Source organism: Paramisgurnus dabryanus, chromosome 11 (assembly GCF_030506205.2).
Source record: "Paramisgurnus dabryanus chromosome 11, PD_genome_1.1, whole genome shotgun sequence".
NCBI lineage: Eukaryota > Metazoa > Chordata > Actinopteri > Cypriniformes > Cobitidae > Paramisgurnus > Paramisgurnus dabryanus.
This window is the reverse complement of record NC_133347.1, coordinates 32,812,675-32,831,926: the sequence shown is the minus strand read 5'-3', so window position 1 is coordinate 32,831,926 and position 19,252 is coordinate 32,812,675. Positions and strand designations below refer to the sequence as shown.

The following is a 19,252-nucleotide window of genomic DNA, read 5'->3' as shown; positions in this document are numbered from 1 at the left end:
CATACCGGATGCCTGTGATCTTCGGGCTCTTAGATGGCACTGCATCACAAACAGGAATGCTACTGTAATGGAAATCATAACATGAGTTCTGGAATACTTCCAGAAAACATTGTCGGTGAACACAATCCACCGTGTCATTCGCTGTTGCCAGCTAAAACTCTGTAGGTCAAAAAAGAAGCCATATCTAAGCATGACCCAGAAGTGCATGTGTTTTCCCTGGGCAAGGCTCATTTAAAATGGACTTTGGCAAAGTGGAAAACTGTTCTGTGGTCCAACGAATCAAAATTTGAAGTTCTTTTTGAAAAACTGGGATGCCATTTCATCCGGACTAAAGAGGACAATGACAACCCAAGTTGTTATTAGCGCTCATTTCAGAAGCCTGCATCTCTGATGGTTTGGGGTTGCATGAGTGCGTGTGGCATGGGCAGCTTACACATCTGGAAAGGCACCATCAATGCTGAAAGGTTTATCCAAGTTCTAGATACATATGATCCCATTCAGACGTCGTCTCTTTCAGGGAAGACCTTGCATTTTCCAACATGACAATGCCAGACCACATAGTGCATCAATTACAACATCAAGACTGCATAGAAGAAGGATCTGAGTACTGAAATGGCCAGCCTGCAGTCCAGATCTGTCACCCACAGAAAAGATTTGGTGCATCATAAAGCGAAAGATGCGACAAAGAAGACCTAAGACAGTTGAGCAACTAGAAGTCTGTATTAGACAAGAATAGGACAACATTCCCATTCCTAAACATTGGTCCTCCTCCAGCTGTTCCTTTATATGCACATTTAACTTTTCTGGCCTCTTATTGCTACCTGTCCCAACTTTTTTTGGAATGTGTAGCTCTCATGAAATCCAAAATGAGCCAATATTTGGCATGACATTTCAAAATATCTTACTTTCAACATTTGATATGTTATCTATATTCTACTGTGAATAAAATATAAGTTTATGAGATTTGTAAATTATTCCATTCCTTTTTTACTCACAATTTCTACAGTGTCCCAACTTTTTCTGTTTTGGGGTTGTATATTATAATCATTTTATTATATCAATTATAATCTTTTGGCTAGTAACTTTCTCTAACCTTAAATGATATAAGGGTGGTTTCCCGGACAGGGATTAGTTTAAGCCAGGACTAGACATTAGTTTAATTAGGAAATAAAACTAGTTTTAACAAACATGCCTTAATAAAAACATTACTGGTGTGCATTTTAAGGCAAAAATAAAGGGCACTGATGTATTTTAAGATATGTCAGTGCAAGTTGTTTTCAGTTAGGACAGCTCTTACATTTATATTAGTCTAGGACTAATCTAATCCCTGTCTGGGAAACCGCCCCATCTTAAAATAATGAGCAAATCTATTTGCCTTCGGATTGCCTTGTTAGGTCAAAATATGACGTTTATTTCAGTTTTTTGCACAATTATCTGGATATTTGCAGTAAATTTGTTCAAAATAGATTTTTGTTCCCCTGGCATGCACAGTTGTGTTATCATTATTAATATATATTCCAATACTTCATATTAGGTGTTTTATTCTTTGGTAATGGGGCTTTAGAAAAAAGCAGTCAACTATATGATTCCTGTGATGCTCTGTGGTTTGAGAATGCTCCAGAACAGGATGCACAAAAACAATCAGCACATAATAGAAAAAAATTTTGTGATTCCTCTTTAAACATCAGAGAGCATTTATTATTAAAAGAGAGTGTTATCGCTGTGACTGCAGTTTCCAACAGTGAAGATTCATTGTGTGACAATGTCTATTTTTATCACAAAGTATCACTAAATCAAAAAAATCTGTTGCGTTTATGTAAAAGCTTCGAGTGAATTGCTTAAAATGTGTATAGATCTAGGGATTGTTCACTTTTATACATACACAAATGATGCAAATTTCATCATCAGACCTACATAAGACCTTTAGATCTATTTTACTCTTCCTTACGGACCCCAGTAGGCAAGGAGAGGTATTGCATGTGTACAATGCCAAATTTTACTGGGACTTTAACCCGCTGCAATGCAACACCAGGTGCGATGCAAGTGTTGTTTGCTAGTTTTAGCCTGATGCAGTTATCACGCCACACTGTTTAAATAGCAAATGTATTTGCGCCCATCTATTCGCCCATAGGTGTGCTGGTCTGAAAACAAGGTGTGTTCAGGCGCATTGCTATTCTGAGACAACTTAAAACCATAAAAAAACTGTGCCATTGACTTTAGACCAGATTTTATTTAGAGCAGTATTTTTTATTGATTTAAAGGATGCATTAGTAATAAACGCATTAGTAATGCACGGGTCGTCTCATGACCTGTGGACCTTGCGGGTAACTTGCGGGTCGAGTTGGGGCGGGTAAAGAAATTGTTACTTTATTGCAGGTTGGGGCGAGTCATTAAAAACTAAATAAAAAAACATGTATGTTTTGTGCAATTACCTATAGCCTATAATAAATATTTGGGAATATATATTTTCATATTTTATTAGGTTCATTGATAAGGTTAAAATACATAGGCCTACGTAGGAAAGGTACTTGCGCAACGTAACTTCCCAGGGTATAATATTAGTGACCTTGCATCTCAGGACATTTAAAAGTAATGTGTTTTTGCCAAATGGACCAGAGAATACCTAAACTATCTCCTCTGTTTGCGACATCATGTAGGTTAATTTTCATTGAGCCAGACCTGTCAATCAAAAATTGATTTAATACCCAATTACATAAAAATTGTGTACTTTTACTTTTCTTGAGTAAAAGTACAAAAGTACTTTTTACTTAAGTAAAAATGTACTAGATGTTTAATGTACTTAAATATTAAATATAAACCAAAAACTTGAAATTATGAAATGTAGTAGAGTAAAAATTATGATAATATGCTTTGAATGTATGTTTTCCAAAGAAAAACACTGATAAAATACAAATACTTAAAAATTTACTTTTACGCAGAAAGTAAAAATACTTAAGTAGTGCAATTTTGAATGTACAATTTAGTGGTAATCTTGGTTTTATCATCAGATAACGTGAAATTAGGTGGGCCAAATTGGTTGTGAGGCCACCAGGTTTGTTTCTGACTGGTGCGTGCACCGAGCAGGGCTGCAGAATGCACACACGTCGTTGTCGTTTACATTCGGGTAAGAAAATTGCAACTGGGTCGGGGCAGACTCGGGTCTAATTTTCTTGGGTTTGTCTTGGGGTCGGGTCTTTCTTAAAAAAAAAAAATTTGTGCACCTTGTGTTCAGGTAAAAAGTGATGTGGGTCCTTTTGGGTACATTTCTTCAGAAGACCTTTACTCTGGTTTAAGAGAATTAAGAGAATAGGTATAACCCTTTTTTGGCACCTGGTGCCGTTTCTTTCCGTAATTAAACTAGCAAAAGTGAATTCGGAAACGCCTTATGCGCACCTGCACCATACACTCCAGACAATGCACTTAGATTGTTAAAATAGGGCCCTATTATTTCCTCAAGCCATTCATTAACAACATTAGAATCCAAAGAACTTGTTTTGAGAGGAATGCTCAAACTTTCCACTGGTTAATTCTAGGTTTAATATACTGTAGTACAGATCTTTTCCAATGATCTTGCACAGGATTCAACGCAACTATTAACGCAAAAGCATTCTGCTGCTTTTGTCAGTTTTTGTAAGTTATAAAACACTTTATGAATGTTTTAAATAAATACTGTGCAAAAGAAGTGTGAAAGATATGAAACATCTTGCTTGCTATCACTGAATCATTTATATATGTCAGCATTATTTTGGCCATAGAAAGGCAAAAAAAAACAAAGCCTTCCACTTACCTATAGTTGACGGGCCAACGGACCATCCACATGCGGTGGTAGGATAGGGAAGTGACGGAGAAGCAGGTGACCAGGGTAAGGGTGTAGAACGTGGAGACAAAGACCTTGCAGAGTCCTTCGTTCCACTCGTAACTGGAATGTTGTCGGCGTAGCTGAATGACGCAGTACATGGTGATGGGGATGCCCATGTTGAGGATGTGCGTGCCGGCCAGCGTGCAGATGAGGAATTCTAGAGGCTTCCACTTCTTCTGCTTGGCGCTCACGCTCAGGATCCCCCAGGCGTTGGCGAGGATGGACACTCCGGAGCAGACCAGCCAGGCCACTGCGTTAGTGCTGATGACCTCATCGTTCATGGTGGAGAACTGGTGGGGAGTGAAATGGTGAGAGGTGCGGGAGCTGCGGCGGGCAGAAGCAGGTGCCGGGGCCGAGTGGTCATTCCTACAGGGGCAGGCAGTACTTCCTTTGGATTTGCTGAAAGGATGGGTTGACGCGGGGCATAGCTGAAAGGGCACATGCACTGTGAGCCGGTCCAGTGCTGTAAGAATCCTGCGGATGAAAAGAGAGAAGGCCATTAAAAACACCCAAAGGAAGACAGATGAGTTTAAAAATAATTACCAATTAATTGGTTATTTGTCAGGGCATTGCTATGCAATTGCTAAGAGATTTGGATTGATTTTTAGCACTTTGATTTATGGTTGCCAGTGTGTTCTCAGATTTAAGAAACAAGTCAATGTGGCTTTTAGTTCTTCCACTAAATATTGGGGATACATTATCAAACACACATCACTGACATTGTGTTTCTAATAATCTTTAAAAAAAAAGATTAGACTAATATAAATCATGAGTTCATAAAGTCAGTTAAGAAAATATGTAAAGAGTGCAGTAATAATAGAATAAGAAGGTGCTTCCAAACATTTTACTAGTAGTTCAAACTAAAAACAATTATGAATAAAACCAAAAAATACATATTGGCACTTTTTAGTCGCAATCTGACAGTAAAAATTACTAAAAATTAGTCTCATGACTTTTTGTTCAAACAATGAACTTACACTGCCATTATAATGTAATCGATGAAAGATCAGATGTGTACACGCCTATTAAAAATGCTTTTACGATCACACAAGAATTTCTATGCAAGTGACAGAAAACCAGAATGTAATGTGAAAATAACAGTGGGTTTTCAGTGACAGAATCCTTATTTGGTTGTTTTCTGTAAATAATTTCACATGACATGGTTTTAAACAGATTTTGAAACAGAATTTGAAATAGATTTGAAACCAAACATGGTCAGACTTGTGACTTTATCTGTGTCTCGGTTTGCTGTAAGAAGAGACGAGGAGTACAACAAGTAACAGTAAACATATAATCTAGCTGACTGAAAACAGGTAAATACACATCCCATTCCAACAACACAAAGACAAGAACCGACCACAAATGAAAACAAAGGTATATAGTGTCCGGTGATAGTGAACAGGTGAAAACGATAATCAAAGATGGTGGATGAAGGGTGCAAAGGATCATGGGTGATGTAGTATGGTAATTGAGGGCAGATGACAGGGGATCCGTTACAATCCACAGTGCATCGAGATTGCTCCAAGGTTTCATTTAGTTTTTCATAAAGATATTTCATATATGTTTTGTGGAGTTATTAAAAATTTATTATTTAAGCACTTAATAACAACTTTTTTCATTATGAAAGTTATTCATTTTGACACAGACCAAACTTATGCTTTTAGTGCAAAAGCTGCATGAACTGTACACTGAAAAAAATGATTCATTAAATTCAATGAATCAATTTTTTAGTGTATTATCTATTTTAGTTTGACTATGATATTTCTTTGGGGTTTTTTAAAAGCTGAGGTTTTATCATTTATGTTAAAGGAATAATCCACTTCCTTCGTGTTGCTAATTGCTAATCGCAGCGGTATTTTCCCGGACCCCGCCCACCTGCCATACATTATGACCGGAAGTAAAGAGAGATCTTTTTTAGTAGGGGAGGAGATTTGCATTTTTGATTAGATTATGAGGACACATGAATTTTTAAAAATTAATGAAGCTCAAAAAATTCATTTGTAAAAAATACCACAATATTACAAAACAAATTACAGTTTTTTATTTTACTTTCATTGCGACGAGAAGAAATTACGGTTTTTTTTTTTAAGGAAAACATTCCAGGACTTTTCTCAATTTAATAGACTTTATTGGATGTCAACAGTTTACAGTTTCAACACAGCTTCAAAGGTCTCTAAACGATCCCAAACAAGGCACAAGGGTCTTATCTAGCAAGACAATTGTTATTTTTGGCAAGAAAAATAAAAAATATGCACTTTTAAACCACAACTTCTTGTCTTGCACCAGCCGTGTGACACGCCAGCGTGCCCTTACATAATGCATAATGACGTGGAAAGGTCACATGTTACATATGTGAAACATTTTTTGATGTCATTACGCTGGTGCTTCACACGGCTAGTCCAAGACTAGAAGACGTTATTTTATTTTTCTTGCAGAAAATGACAAATGTTTGGCTTGATAAGACCCTTATGCCTTGTTTGGGATTGCTTAGAGCCCTTTGAAGCTGTGTTGAAATTGCAATTTTAAACTTCATTCAAACTATAAACCAGGGGTCACCAATCCTGGTCCTGGAGAGCCAGTGCCACAAACAGTTTGGTTACAAACATTTCTCAAAATATCTTCCTTTGTGTTCATCAAAACAACAAAATGTATACAGGTTTGTGAAAACATGAGAGTGAGTAAATTATTACAGAATTTTGATTTTTGGGTGAACCTTTAAGGTGTGTTTGATTTAAGTTGGAGCTAAACTCTGCAGAGGACCAGGATTTAATCGCATGGCATGCACAAGGTTTACATAAAAATGAGGAAACAAATGCATTTGAAGCTCACGATATGTCATTACCATGTACAGATCTCTTATTATTCATCTATGTCAAGTAAATGCAGTTTTTTATTTTATGGCATCTTAAATGATCAGCAGCTGTGAACATTTATTACCTAATATTGTGCTTACGTTTATTGCTTAGAAATGGTTTAGGGTAAACAAAATGATGTTTGAAGCATGTCGTAGATGTGAAAGATTTTAGAATCTATACGTTTTTTTTAAAGCAACGTGTATGTGTGTATTATATGTAGTTCTAAACGTAGGTTCGGGAGGAGCCTTAACATTCAGGCCTGTCAATCATTATCATCATGGGCGTATATAAGGCAGCCTTCAGGCCTCCGGGTCCAGCTGCAATTCTTCCGGCATCCCTCCTCCTCCCCATCTCCTCCTTCACTGCTCTCTTTCTTCTTCTGTGCAGTTTCTTTTGCAGGGGGTGGAGCTTGGGGCTCGAGCCCCAGCCTCAGGTTGGCTCTCTCTGAAGGATCAGAGCTCTGGTGCAGAGCCCACATTGAGGACAGCAAGCCAAGTTTGTTTACCATTAATCATTAAGATCTGAATACGCAGGCAGTTCTGAAAAAACGACAAAAATTCTGGCTTGACAGCACAGACAAACATCTGTGTTGTATTTTGTTTCTTATTTTCTTAACCAGTCCATTATTTTGTATTACTTTGGTGAAAATCCAGTTTTTATGGTTGTTATATCTGATGTTGTTAATATGCTTTAAGACAAACCATATGCAAACTTATTATTCAACACCATTGCTGAGTATTTTCCACCGACAGACTAAAAACTGCAGTTTGAAATCACCTCAGCTTCCTACGTCACAAACATATAACCAATCACATCAACACAGCTGAACAAGTGAACACCTTAACCGGCTTTCTCGCAGTTATGTTCATGTGTGCATGTCTTTGGAAGCATAAATGTCTTCGCTTGACTCAAGCAGTTGGCAGAGAAACTGCAAAAATTTAAGCTCATGTTACATTTACAGGTTCTGCAGACATGAGAAGAGATACAAACAATAAAGCTTAAGACAGATATGCCGTCTGCTTTTTGAACAACTATTATGTACTATAGGCGGTGACGTCACTTCCTGCGAGAAACCCGAAAAATCTTGCATTTGTCAGCATAGCTGGTTTACTGATTTGCATGTAAACGCATGAAACAATTTTCTTTAATAAGCAGATTTTTGAAAGTTATCCGCTTTTTGTGGATGTAAACGCACTCACTGTATGTATGAATGGCGCATACTGTAGGCTGGGCACTGAAACGGCCGCAGAACTGCTGCTTCAGCTCTACTTCTGTAATGCAACCACACACTGCTCACACTGTGTCCGTGTTGAGAAAATTTAGAATTAAAGATTGAAATTAAGTTAAGAAAAAAGAAAAAGGAACAGAGATCGAGGACTGAAGATTGGAATTGAAGGCTAAAAATGTGCAAGTTATGTTGCAATGTACTGGTGCAATTATTCAATAAACTTTGCTCATTTTATTCTATCATCACTTTATCTCCTGCCTGCTGTTCTTCTCCTTTATCTCTGTAACTGCATTATGTTTTAGCAGAAGTATTAACTCACAACAAAGTTTATCTCTGAGTAATGGACAAAGTCATTTTCTTGACAAGGACACATCTAGTGAATGTAAACTAGTGAACTGGACATAAATTCTACAGTATCAGGTGAATGCTGTACTGGGCATCTGTAGAAGCAGATGGATTTAATGCAACTAGCTTTAGATTCTTACACGTTTTGTATCTGCAATAAAATTGTCTGGTGCAGAAAAAGACTCCCTTGCATTTTTAATCGCTTCAGATGCCTAAAATTCAGAATCAGACAAAGCAAACAATCAGCATCATTAGAAAAGCAAACGCCTTACATAAACATCAAAGCTACATTATGTTAAAAAATGGATTTGGGCAGCGCTTCAAAGTCATTTTGTGAATTGTCCATCACGTTTCTGTAACAAATTACAAACAGAGAAGCTTTCATACCATTGAAAATCTGCCCAGGCCCAATGAATTCAGTCCTTGTGTCAAAAATGAATACAGATCTACAACAGGTAGATTACTAGGAAAATGCCACGGAAAAAGAGCCAGAAAGAATAAATAAGACAGGAACTAAACAGAGGTGAGATAAAACTGAGATACTATAGAGTCTAAAGCCTGGTACACATCAAGCTGAAAGTCAGCGTTTGAGCATCATCTGACCTTATTGTTTTGATGTGTTACACACCGTTCGCTTAAGTAGGTCACCATCTCCTTTATTTTGCCAGTGCTTGTCTGGGAATCTGATCACTTCGATTGGCTGTTCGGCATAGCCAACCAGTGCACAAGGAGAAAAACGGAAGTGACGATGCATTCAAATATGTGAATATTTTTACATTTTTAAAAGATGAGCTCATAAGACATTACAGATATATATCAAGAATTCGTCTATGGTGAGTGAGATTTGTGTGAAACTGGAAAGCGAGCGCTGCTTGTTTATGTATAACTGCAGTCACAAGCTCTTCCGGTTTCCTGTTTTGAGTAATGAATACCAACTACTGCCACCTGCTGGTACAGAAAGTTATCTCATCTCACGAAGTCGTGCTAATTGGTCTGTTTGGTGTGTCAGGGCAACTTTGAACCCAGACACTGCCAGCATGCGAGCACTGTGTGAGCCAAGCTCACAGTCTTCGCTACTTCCTCGAACAGTCCTCACATTTTTAAGACAAAGGTTCTTTGGACTTGTAGCTATTCATATTCATTTTATGCCTTTACACTTTCATGTCTCAATAACATCAATGCAATGTTAAAACATAAATGAAATAGCTAAGAACTTTCTGTTCTGAGGTTGTGCAATTAATGTTAGATGGCTGCAGGTGAGAAGCAAAAGCTATCTAAAGCTGTTTTCTATCCTGGAGCCATTATAGCATGTCACTGTTACAGAGAATCAGAAAGTCATGTTTCTAGGAAAAAAGCCTATGAACCTTAGAGAGGTCTATCATGTCTGTCTACAAGAACAGATTTCTGCCAAAAGGTGCAACACTACCTATTTGAGTTTGCATGCTTTATTATATTATTTTCCACAGCAGGTTTGTATCTAGAAGAGTAGCTTTTACCCCAAAATAAAGCATCTGTCATCATTTTCTCTTTCTTAAAGAAATATGATAAAAAAATGGTCTTCTGAATGTAATCCGCGCGGTGTTGTTGTAGAAATATCCACATTTAAAACTTTATAAACGAAAATAACTCGCTTATGGTAATGCTGCCATCTTAGTCACGTCCGCATTCAGGATGAGAGCTTTACGCAACTTACGGAGGGTTCTGTGCTGCTGCTCTGTGCCCCTGCCCTGCGAATTTGTCATAAGTCACTAAGAAAAGTGTGTACACTACGCTAATACTCTCTCCTGAATACAGAGGAGTCTAAGATGACGACGCTACCGGAAGCTAGTTATTTTCGTTTATAAAGTTTTAAATATTCTACAACAACACTGCGCGGATTACCGTCAGAAGACCTTTGTTTATCATCCTGGAGCCGTTTGGATTTCTTTTGTGAAGGATGGATGCACATTTTTTGGACTTGAAGGAGTGGACCCTGTTACTTTACATCCGATTAAACGGAGATCTTAAACATTTTCTAAAATAACTGAAAATGTGTTTATCTGAAAAATGATGGACATATGCATCTCGGACGGCTTGGGGGTGAGTAAATCATGGGTTTAATATCATTTTTGGCCGAACTATCCCTTTAAGGCATTTCAAATGGTAGGTGGTTATTTTTCGGCAGAACACAATAAACAATTTCTAAAAATTCTTACACCTGTTTCCTGACACTGATCAAAAAATATATGTTTAGTATTTAAGTGCAGTATATTTCTAAAAAGTTTAAGTTTTGTGCTGACAACAGAATCCACAGAGTAACCTAATCTTTAAACCCTGATTTAATTTTGTTCATGTCAAAACGTTTTTTCTCACACCTCACAAAAAAAAAACACGTTCTTAATTCGCACTGTAAACACACAGGTTGCCCTTTCATGAAAGCACAGTCAGTCTTTCTCCTCACCATTTTTTAAAACAAAGTTAAGCCACTGGTCACAACATTACACGTTATAACATTACATCACAGCCATACCATCACAGTCATAAAATCAGTCATAACATCACAGTCATAACTAGAGACGTTCCCGATACAGATACCTGGGCTCAGATACCGAGTACTGATCCCATACCTGTTTGTGTAGCCCTGTATGAACGGATATAATTATTTTATGGTGTGCTTCAGACTTATCCCTTAATTAAACATGAACAAATACATACAGTGAACTAGAGTATTTTATTATCTGAAATACATTTGAAAGTAATATTATTTATTCTTATTAAATGAAAAAGAGCTTCAAATGCAGCCACAAATCTAACACTGTAAACTGAAAGAATATATAACTATAAAAAAATCTAGGAATATAAAACATATTATATATGAATAAAATAAGATAATAAAATCTTTAAAACTTAAGGGCCAGAATATATTTGTTAAATAAAAGGCATTTCAGTTTTAAACACAAAAGCAGAAAAAAGCTCCTTAAAAATCAGTGAAATGGTGTTCAATGATTAACTTGAGTAATAGAGCGGAGCTCATCCGTCTCTGCCCTAACCTTTGTGTAACCAATGTGTTCTTCTGGGTGACACATCTTCAAATGCTATATTAAGTTACTTGTTTTAAAGTTATTAATACTTGTGCCACCCATCGCAATTGCACATATGGCTAGCACGTTTTCCTTTCTTCTTTGCTGCTCTAAACAGTGGTTGCTTGTGGCAACTTCCTGTGTTTGCATTCAGAGCAGTGAAGAAAATGCGGAAAATGTTCAAGAAAATGCTATCGGATATGTACATGGGTTCAAGTACTTGCCGATTACGATCAGAATTTTTTGTGGTATCGAGGCATTTCTGATTCTAGTATCGGAATCGAAACCCTAGTCATACATAACTATAACACTGCAGTCAAAACATCACTTTAGTCAGATTTGACTTAAATAAGAGATGTAAGAAGTGTTTAGCAAACATGATGAGGCTATTGTTAAACAACATGCAAGTTGTAATCCTGTCAGAAGAACTGAATGAAGGTGGCTGTCTGAGTCTTATGCAAAAGGGTAGAATTAGATCACACGTCCTCCCACTCCATATGCATGAGTAATGCACTGTTCTGAAAATCACATCTAATAGTAAACCAAACTGAAATGAGCTTGTGCACACACCTGCACATTCAAGAACTTAAGAACAACTTCTGAAAACTTTGTAAGTCTACTGCTGTTCCGTTAGTATGTAAAAGATTAGGATTGATTTAATAGTGTATACACATTTTTCTGACCTAATTAGCATGTATAATGTGTATGTTTATAGTAATGTGTGATCTGGGCCGGTATTTTTAAAGCTTTCAAATCCTCTAAGAGAGCTCCTAATTTACCTTAAACATTTCTAAGTAGGAATCTCAGGCTTAAGTGCAATTTATAGGTGTGATTTTTATAGGCAAATTTTTAACAGCGCGTCAGTTCTACGCGGAACACAAGTCCACTAGAACTCCTCCCGTCAGGTAAAAAAACTGCGTCATAGGTATTTCCGTTTCCAACGGTGAGAACAAAGATGAGCCAAGTTGAGGAGTGATTTAACTCAAACTGCAACATTAGTCACTGTTAAATTACTTCCATCACTGCTGGTCATCTCAAAACATACACAACAAGTTGCTGTTTCTCCTTTGTTTGTGGGTTAAACTTGCCAAGCTGCTTCTTCATTGACGGACATGCTGCTACTGTGGTTACACACGTGGATACTCCCTACCAGCAGTCTGCATGTGTGTTTGCACGACGACACAAAAGTATAAATGAAAACCTAGCAGGTCTACGCATTTTATAATGTTAACTTTAAATAAGACTAAGAATAAGAACTCTGGGAGTTGAAAGGGGTGTGTCGCGATTCTGCCTTCCCAGACCGCGACACAGGTTCATTGATCTGAGTTTCGCGATTTTGGTTTCATATCGCATATCGTTACAGCCCTAAAACCTACGCTGTCACCGATACGCCATAGGACCAATGCAAAACTTTTATGAGCCCTTTAGTCCACAGACACACACACATATATTTTTATAAACTTAAAAAAAATCTCATCCACACAAGGAAATCTTGGTCTGCATGAAAATGCAAAAACCTGCTATGAAGTGCTGTCAATAGCCAAACCAAAAGGCATTAATATAACCCTAACCGCCAAGCCATTTTGGCGAATCAGAAGCCTAAAATAAGTTATTACCGGTTCTAGTAGGCTACCAACATGGCGCATAGAGGAAGGGGAGAGTCATGTTATAAGCCCTGTTAGCACAGTTATTAGCAGCAATATTTGGGCTATGTCCAAATCATCTGTGCTGATCTTACTGGATCTATCTGCAGCTTTTGACACCGTCAATCACCGCATCCTCCTGTCGACTCTCATGTCTATGGGTGTCACTGACACAGCGCTTTTATGGTTCAAGTCGTACCTCTCAGATAGGTCATTTCGGGTATCCTGGAGAGGTGACGTCTCCGAACCCCAACGTCTAGATACCGGGGTCCCTCAAGGCTCTGTGCTTGGACCGCTGCTCTTTTCGATATACATGACTTCCCTGGGCTCTGTCATTCGGAAACATGGCTTTTCCTACCACTGCTATGCAGACGACACTCAACTCCACTTGTCGTTCCACCCTGATGATCCTACGGTTTCTGCCCGCATCTCGGCATGCCTGAGGGACATCTCACTCTGGATGAAGGATCACCATCTCCAGCTTAACCTTGCGAAGACAGAACTGCTTGTCATATCATCCGAACCAAAGATTCAGCACAACTTTTCCATTCAGCTAGGTTCCTCGACCATCACGCCTTCCAAGATGGCCAAAAACCTGGGAGTGGTCATTGATGATCGGCTTAGCTTCACGGAGCATGTTGCCAGCACCGCTCGCTCTTGTAGATTCATCCTCTACAATATTAGGAAAATTAGACCTTTCCTAGATGAGCATGCTACGCAGGTCCTGGTCCAAGCTCTTGTCCGGTCCAGGCTGGACTACTGCAATGCGCTACTGGCAGGACTTCCAGCCTGCACGACCAAACCCTTACAGATGATTCAGAACGCAGCGGCAAGAGTGGTCTTCAATGAGCCAAAGAGGGCGCACGTCACTCCTCTCTTTGTCAAGTTACACTGGCTTCCTATAGCAGCCCGCATCAAATTTAAGGCTCTGCTCCTGGCCTTTAAAACCACCACTGGGTTATCTTCGCTTGCTTATAGAGCCTTATGTACCCTCTCGATCACTGCGCTCTGCCACCGAGCGACGACTTGTGGTACCATCTCAAAAAGGGAAGAAAACACTAACGCGTACCTTCTCAGGAACTGTCCCACAACTGTGGAATGATCTGCCGGTCGTGACACGATCAGCTGACACTGTAGCTGTCTTTAAGACTCGGCTAAAAACCCATCTCTTCCACCATTACCTAACTTCCTAATTACAGATTTACTATCTTTATTTAGTTACCCTTCTCTTTATCTCTTTCTCTATCTACCTTCCTCTTTATCTAAAAAAAAAAAAAAAAAAAAAAAAAACTACTAACATACCCTTGGCTATGTATATTGTGTTGGACTTGATGAGACTATTTCCAGTGCACTTATGTATTGCTGTTCTTATGTTGCCATAATTGCTTCTATTGTTTACCTCACTTGTAAGTCGCTTTGGACAAAAGCGTCTGCTAAATGACTAAATGTAAAATGACTAAATGTAAATGTCCACCATTACACATGTAAACAAAGTAGACAGAGGTGCACAATGTAACGTCACAAGCCAAAATCTCCGGTTCCACGCTGAATCTGGAGTTTCTTAAAAATCTTTACCCTAGCAGGAGATTTTTTAAAGTTTGATACTGCGTTTGCGTGGGGAAAAACGGCTAAACCGCGTAGACAAAGCTATGGTTTTGAAAATAACTGTGTTCGTGTGTACAGGGCCTTAGCTTAAGAGTGATTCAGAACCAATCTGAAAGCAACACTGAAAGAAGATAGACAAAAACCTTTATCTTAGGGTGGAGGTGTGGCTGACTCCGTTGCTAGTTACCGTCAGTGGCGTGTTTACCATTTTGGGGGCCCTAAGCAAAGTTCAAGGACCCGGGGCCCCCATGCCCCAAGGTTTTTGATTTTAATTGCACAACAGTAATATTGAGTATATAGAATTAAGTCGGACACATATTAACCAGACTTTTTTATTTTAAACTGCATAACATAACATTTTTACTATTGAATAGTTAAAGTTTGGTATAAGACAAAAAATATTGGTTTAAAAAATACAAATAGTGCCCATTGTCTTATTCAAAATGATAAAGAGTCATTCTCTGTAGAAATATAAAAGTCTTGGATTTACCTTAAGGCAGTGGTTCCCAAACTTTTGTTCCACTTCTGTGCAGAAAAATATATATCCTTTGCTTGCAAATTTCTTATTGAATGTAAACAATGTAATTAATACAATACTGCAACTCCATTGTGTGTTCTTACTAAAAAAGTGGGAGGCATTAGATTACGATTCAGACTGAAACTGAACTAACAAACACAAGTTGGTTATTGCCTGGATTATAATGGGAATCACATAGCTCTCATTTTCATATTGCAGAAACAAACTTACTGTGAGATACCACACACATATAGATTAGACATTCACTAAAGATAAGACAGAATATGATTTATGTATTTTCTGCGTTATTTAAAGCTCTGTGTGATGTCTTTAGCTTATTATTATGTTTCTACCTGTATTTCACAATGAGTATGGAACAAAAGATTATCTGTGACACTAATCAAACCAAACCATCAATCACAGGTGTGAAGCCCAAAGTCTCCGAAGTGAACTTAACTCGAGCGACTCTCTCTATACTATACTATACCATACTATATTATTTTTTTAAGTTTAATGAACTTGCTGGATGATACTGGAATTACTAGAAATGTTAAGTTAAATGCACTCTTGTTTTAGTTCACATTACTTCATTTAAAAAAAAAAAAAATTTAATATTTTTTTTGTCACAATAGGAGCAACTCTTTGCCCTAAAAATTTTCATGAATACGGGCCCTGGTCTTTATCCTAAATTTCAAAGAGAAAGCAACAGAGAAGTGATTCTGACCTACATCTGCACAGAGCTCGGAGACATGTCTTCGTGTTATTTAAAAGCTCTCCAAGATTGTGATCTATTTGTCCCTGTGTTATTGTTCTTTAGGAATAGTTTTGTCATCATTTCTTTTCTAAAATAAAATATCCAAGCTACTCTTTTCCATAAAGCAAAGGTTACACTTCAAGACACCTTTATTTAGGTTCTTCTGTCAGGATTATTGCTTATTGGCATGTTGTCTAATAGTATTAGTTCCCATTATTCAGTCACAATCTTTCACTTACAATCTTTTGTTAAGTTTTCAAATATGAACAATCAATCTCAAATATTCAAACTTTCAGCTGCACAATCAGTCATGTGATATGCAAGAACCAAGGGTCTTTGGAGTCAATGATGTCAAATGTGGCAAGATGTGTCTTTAAGTGAAATGAAATAATTAAACATGATTAATTGAGGCACGAAAGTGAATAGAAAATGATGCTTACATTTTGTTCTGATTCTTACACAGTAATTGTACATCTCAATAATACTCTGAACTATTTTATGATGCATGTGGTGCTTTTCTGTCCGCACTTTGTTGAACAGATGTTTGGTTTGTGTAGCTAGCTAGCATGAAAAATAAAACAGGAAAAAAACACAGCTGTGTATTAGAGTTTAAAACTCAGTTAGTATAGTGGTGCTACCATTACTCGCAGCTTTATTATATCAGGAGACTTTATACTGACATTGGCACGCTATACTGTTCTTGTTTGAAAAGGATCAACAGAAGACATCTGCTGGAGTAGATATGATCTACAGTGGAAACACTTTACACTTAATTACAGCATCGAGTGAGTTTCCAAAACATAATTAAAGAGAGAACGTCTGATGAAGAGCAGGCCCGTCTGTGAACAAACCTTACAGGGCTTGTTGAACATTTTACTTTACATACTTTCATTTGGCAGAAGCTTTTCTCCAAAGTGACTTACTGTGTATTCTAGGATACATTCATATCTGTACATCCCTGACAATTCACGAGTTCACACTTACAAATAATTCTGAACAGGGTTATTAATATGCATATTTGGCGTGCTGTCCGAGGAGAGGGCTCCGAGCTCGTTAATGGCCTGAGCCCGGAGCGCCTCCTGGCGGGGAGAGGGTTCCGGGCTCGGCCTTAGGCCTGAACCCAGAATAATCCCCCCTGTTCTGGTTAGTAAGGTGACTAGGCAAATCGTGCGGAGAAGGGGAGGTGGAGGGATGCTGAAACTATCAAGGAATGAGGGTGAGTTGATTTTCAGTCTATATAGGTTTCTGTTGATGCCGATCAGGTGAAGACCTGATTGCTGATTGTCGACAGCTGGTCATAGTTACAAGGTAATTAGGTTGATTATTTGAACGTGCTCCTCCCGAACTTTGTTAATAAAACATCATTCAAATCCAATGCTCTATAGGAGCACATATGGTTTTCTTTCTAACAGGGCCAAAACCACAATAGACATTGAGGTGTCATCTCAATAATCAAAAGCTTTTCTATTTTTAATATACATAAATATAGCCCTGAATATTTTGTTCCTTATCATTTTTTAGGGTTAAGCCGTTGCTTTCTAATCCACCTAATTTTTGAACACGAAGGTAAGTGATGCCACGTATTTTCTTTTTTTGTGCGAGACGTCCGTTTCAATAGCCGGCCGATAGAAAACAGTGTCGTGAGAGCACGCACAAAACATGATTAAAAACAGTTATGGTAAATATTTGCTACACCCCCCATATATAACACAGTGGGAGGATGAAATGAATAAGTGGCCCGATCCATCATATGAAGAGATATTCAATTATTTTTTGTTGTTGCTCGGAGTTGACGGGTCTTCAATGCGCAACTATAAAAGCACAGAGACATACAGTAACTGTACAGTGAGAAAATCAGTCAAGTGTTCGTGACCAAGAATTTGTCTTTTTATCTTTTTTATCTGAGTACGGTTCACTTTTGGGTCCTTTCAGGGGGGCCTGAGATCAGATGGTTTGTTCACATATATACACTGAATAGCTCTGAGAGTGTTTGGAGGGCTCAAACGAAGTAGGTGTAAGAACATCCTTTATAAACAGCATCCTGACAGCAGCCGTATCTTTCTCTTTCAACACATTATGAGTTATTTGAACATACAAACCACAACAACAAACAAACATTCATTACATTATTTAGTTATATTTTGGTTTTGTGTTAAATATGCATGTGTTATATTATATTATAAAACGGGCAGTTCTGGTTCTTCATTCTGATTGGTTGAAACGCGTTCGAAGCGGTTCAGACCGCTTTACATGAGTATCACTGCGCCACTATTGCTGCGTACTGATTTATGAAAATAAACACCACAGTCTTTAATCATATTTTTTATTTGTATACAATTGCACAATTATGGCGATATCCAGATAAATTTAAATAAATATTGTTGAGTCATCAGTAAAGATAAAACTCTCCCTGATGAGTTTCTACCTCAAAGTCATATTTCCGCTATCCACTGGGTGGCGATCTTACCCACCTTAAACCCTGACGCATTCACTCAATGCTAAAAACAGCGTATTTTCATCAGGCTCTGAATCTGATCTCTTACAAAAGTTATTCACATAAATGGAATTATCTCCGCTTTTAGCTAAAAAAATCTGAGAGGTGATAAGAGAACAAATGAAGGTAGGATGAAACGGGTTTTTTGTTGTTGTTGAAAAGCGGATGGTCTGTTCTTTCCTTTGATATTTGATGTTTATTTAAAGAAGAAAATTTTTCTGCAAGGCATTAAACTACAACTGGGTGGCAACTTAAAAAAAAAAACGCTGACGGGGAAAGAGTTAAGCATGCTTCCAAGCATATTTGATCATCACTTCAACAGTTGCACAATATAAATGTTAATGTATAAATAAGATGAATGTTGATTTATAAAATAAACACCACAGTCTTTAATCATATTTTCATTGTGTCTTTGCTACGTCTGTGTTGGTTGGGAACTGCGCTCTGTTTCAGTCACACTTGATTCTGAGGAACTACTTTGTTTGGCAGAAGAGTAATATGTGTACTAATATAATTACAACTTATTTGTGTTTTATTTGATAAAATTCCGCTAACGTTATGCTGTGAAGTAACCGTTTTATAAAAGCAATAACCCCCACGAAGCAGTGGTAGTGCAGTGAGCCTGGTTAGTACTTGGATGGGAGACCACCTGGGAAAACCAGGTTGCTGCTGGTAGAGGTGTTAGTGAGACCAGCAGGGGGTGCTCACCCTGTGGTCTGTGTGGGTCCTAATGCCCCAGTATAGTGACGGGGACACTATACTGTCACAAAAAGCACCGTCCTTCGGATGAGACGTTAAACCGAGGTCCTGACTCTCTGTGGTCATTAAAAATCCCAGGATGTCCTTCGAAAAAGAGTAGGGGTGTGCCCCGGCATCCTGGCCAAACTTGCCCA

General features: G+C 38.0%; 1 protein-coding gene across 4 annotated transcripts in view; it reads right to left on the bottom strand.

The window, feature by feature from the left end:
- gpr153 (G protein-coupled receptor 153) overlaps positions 1–19,252 on the bottom strand; it is a 42,809-nt gene that overhangs the window by 21,239 nt on the left and 2,318 nt on the right. For all 4 annotated transcript variants that reach the window (XM_065247834.1, XM_065247833.1, XM_065247836.1 and 1 more), the window contains exon 2: positions 3,788–4,333. In XM_065247834.1, coding sequence (XP_065103906.1) covers positions 3,788–4,140 — 353 coding nt within the window. In that variant the 5' untranslated portion in view covers positions 4,141–4,333. The remainder of the gene's footprint in view (positions 1–3,787; positions 4,334–19,252) is intronic.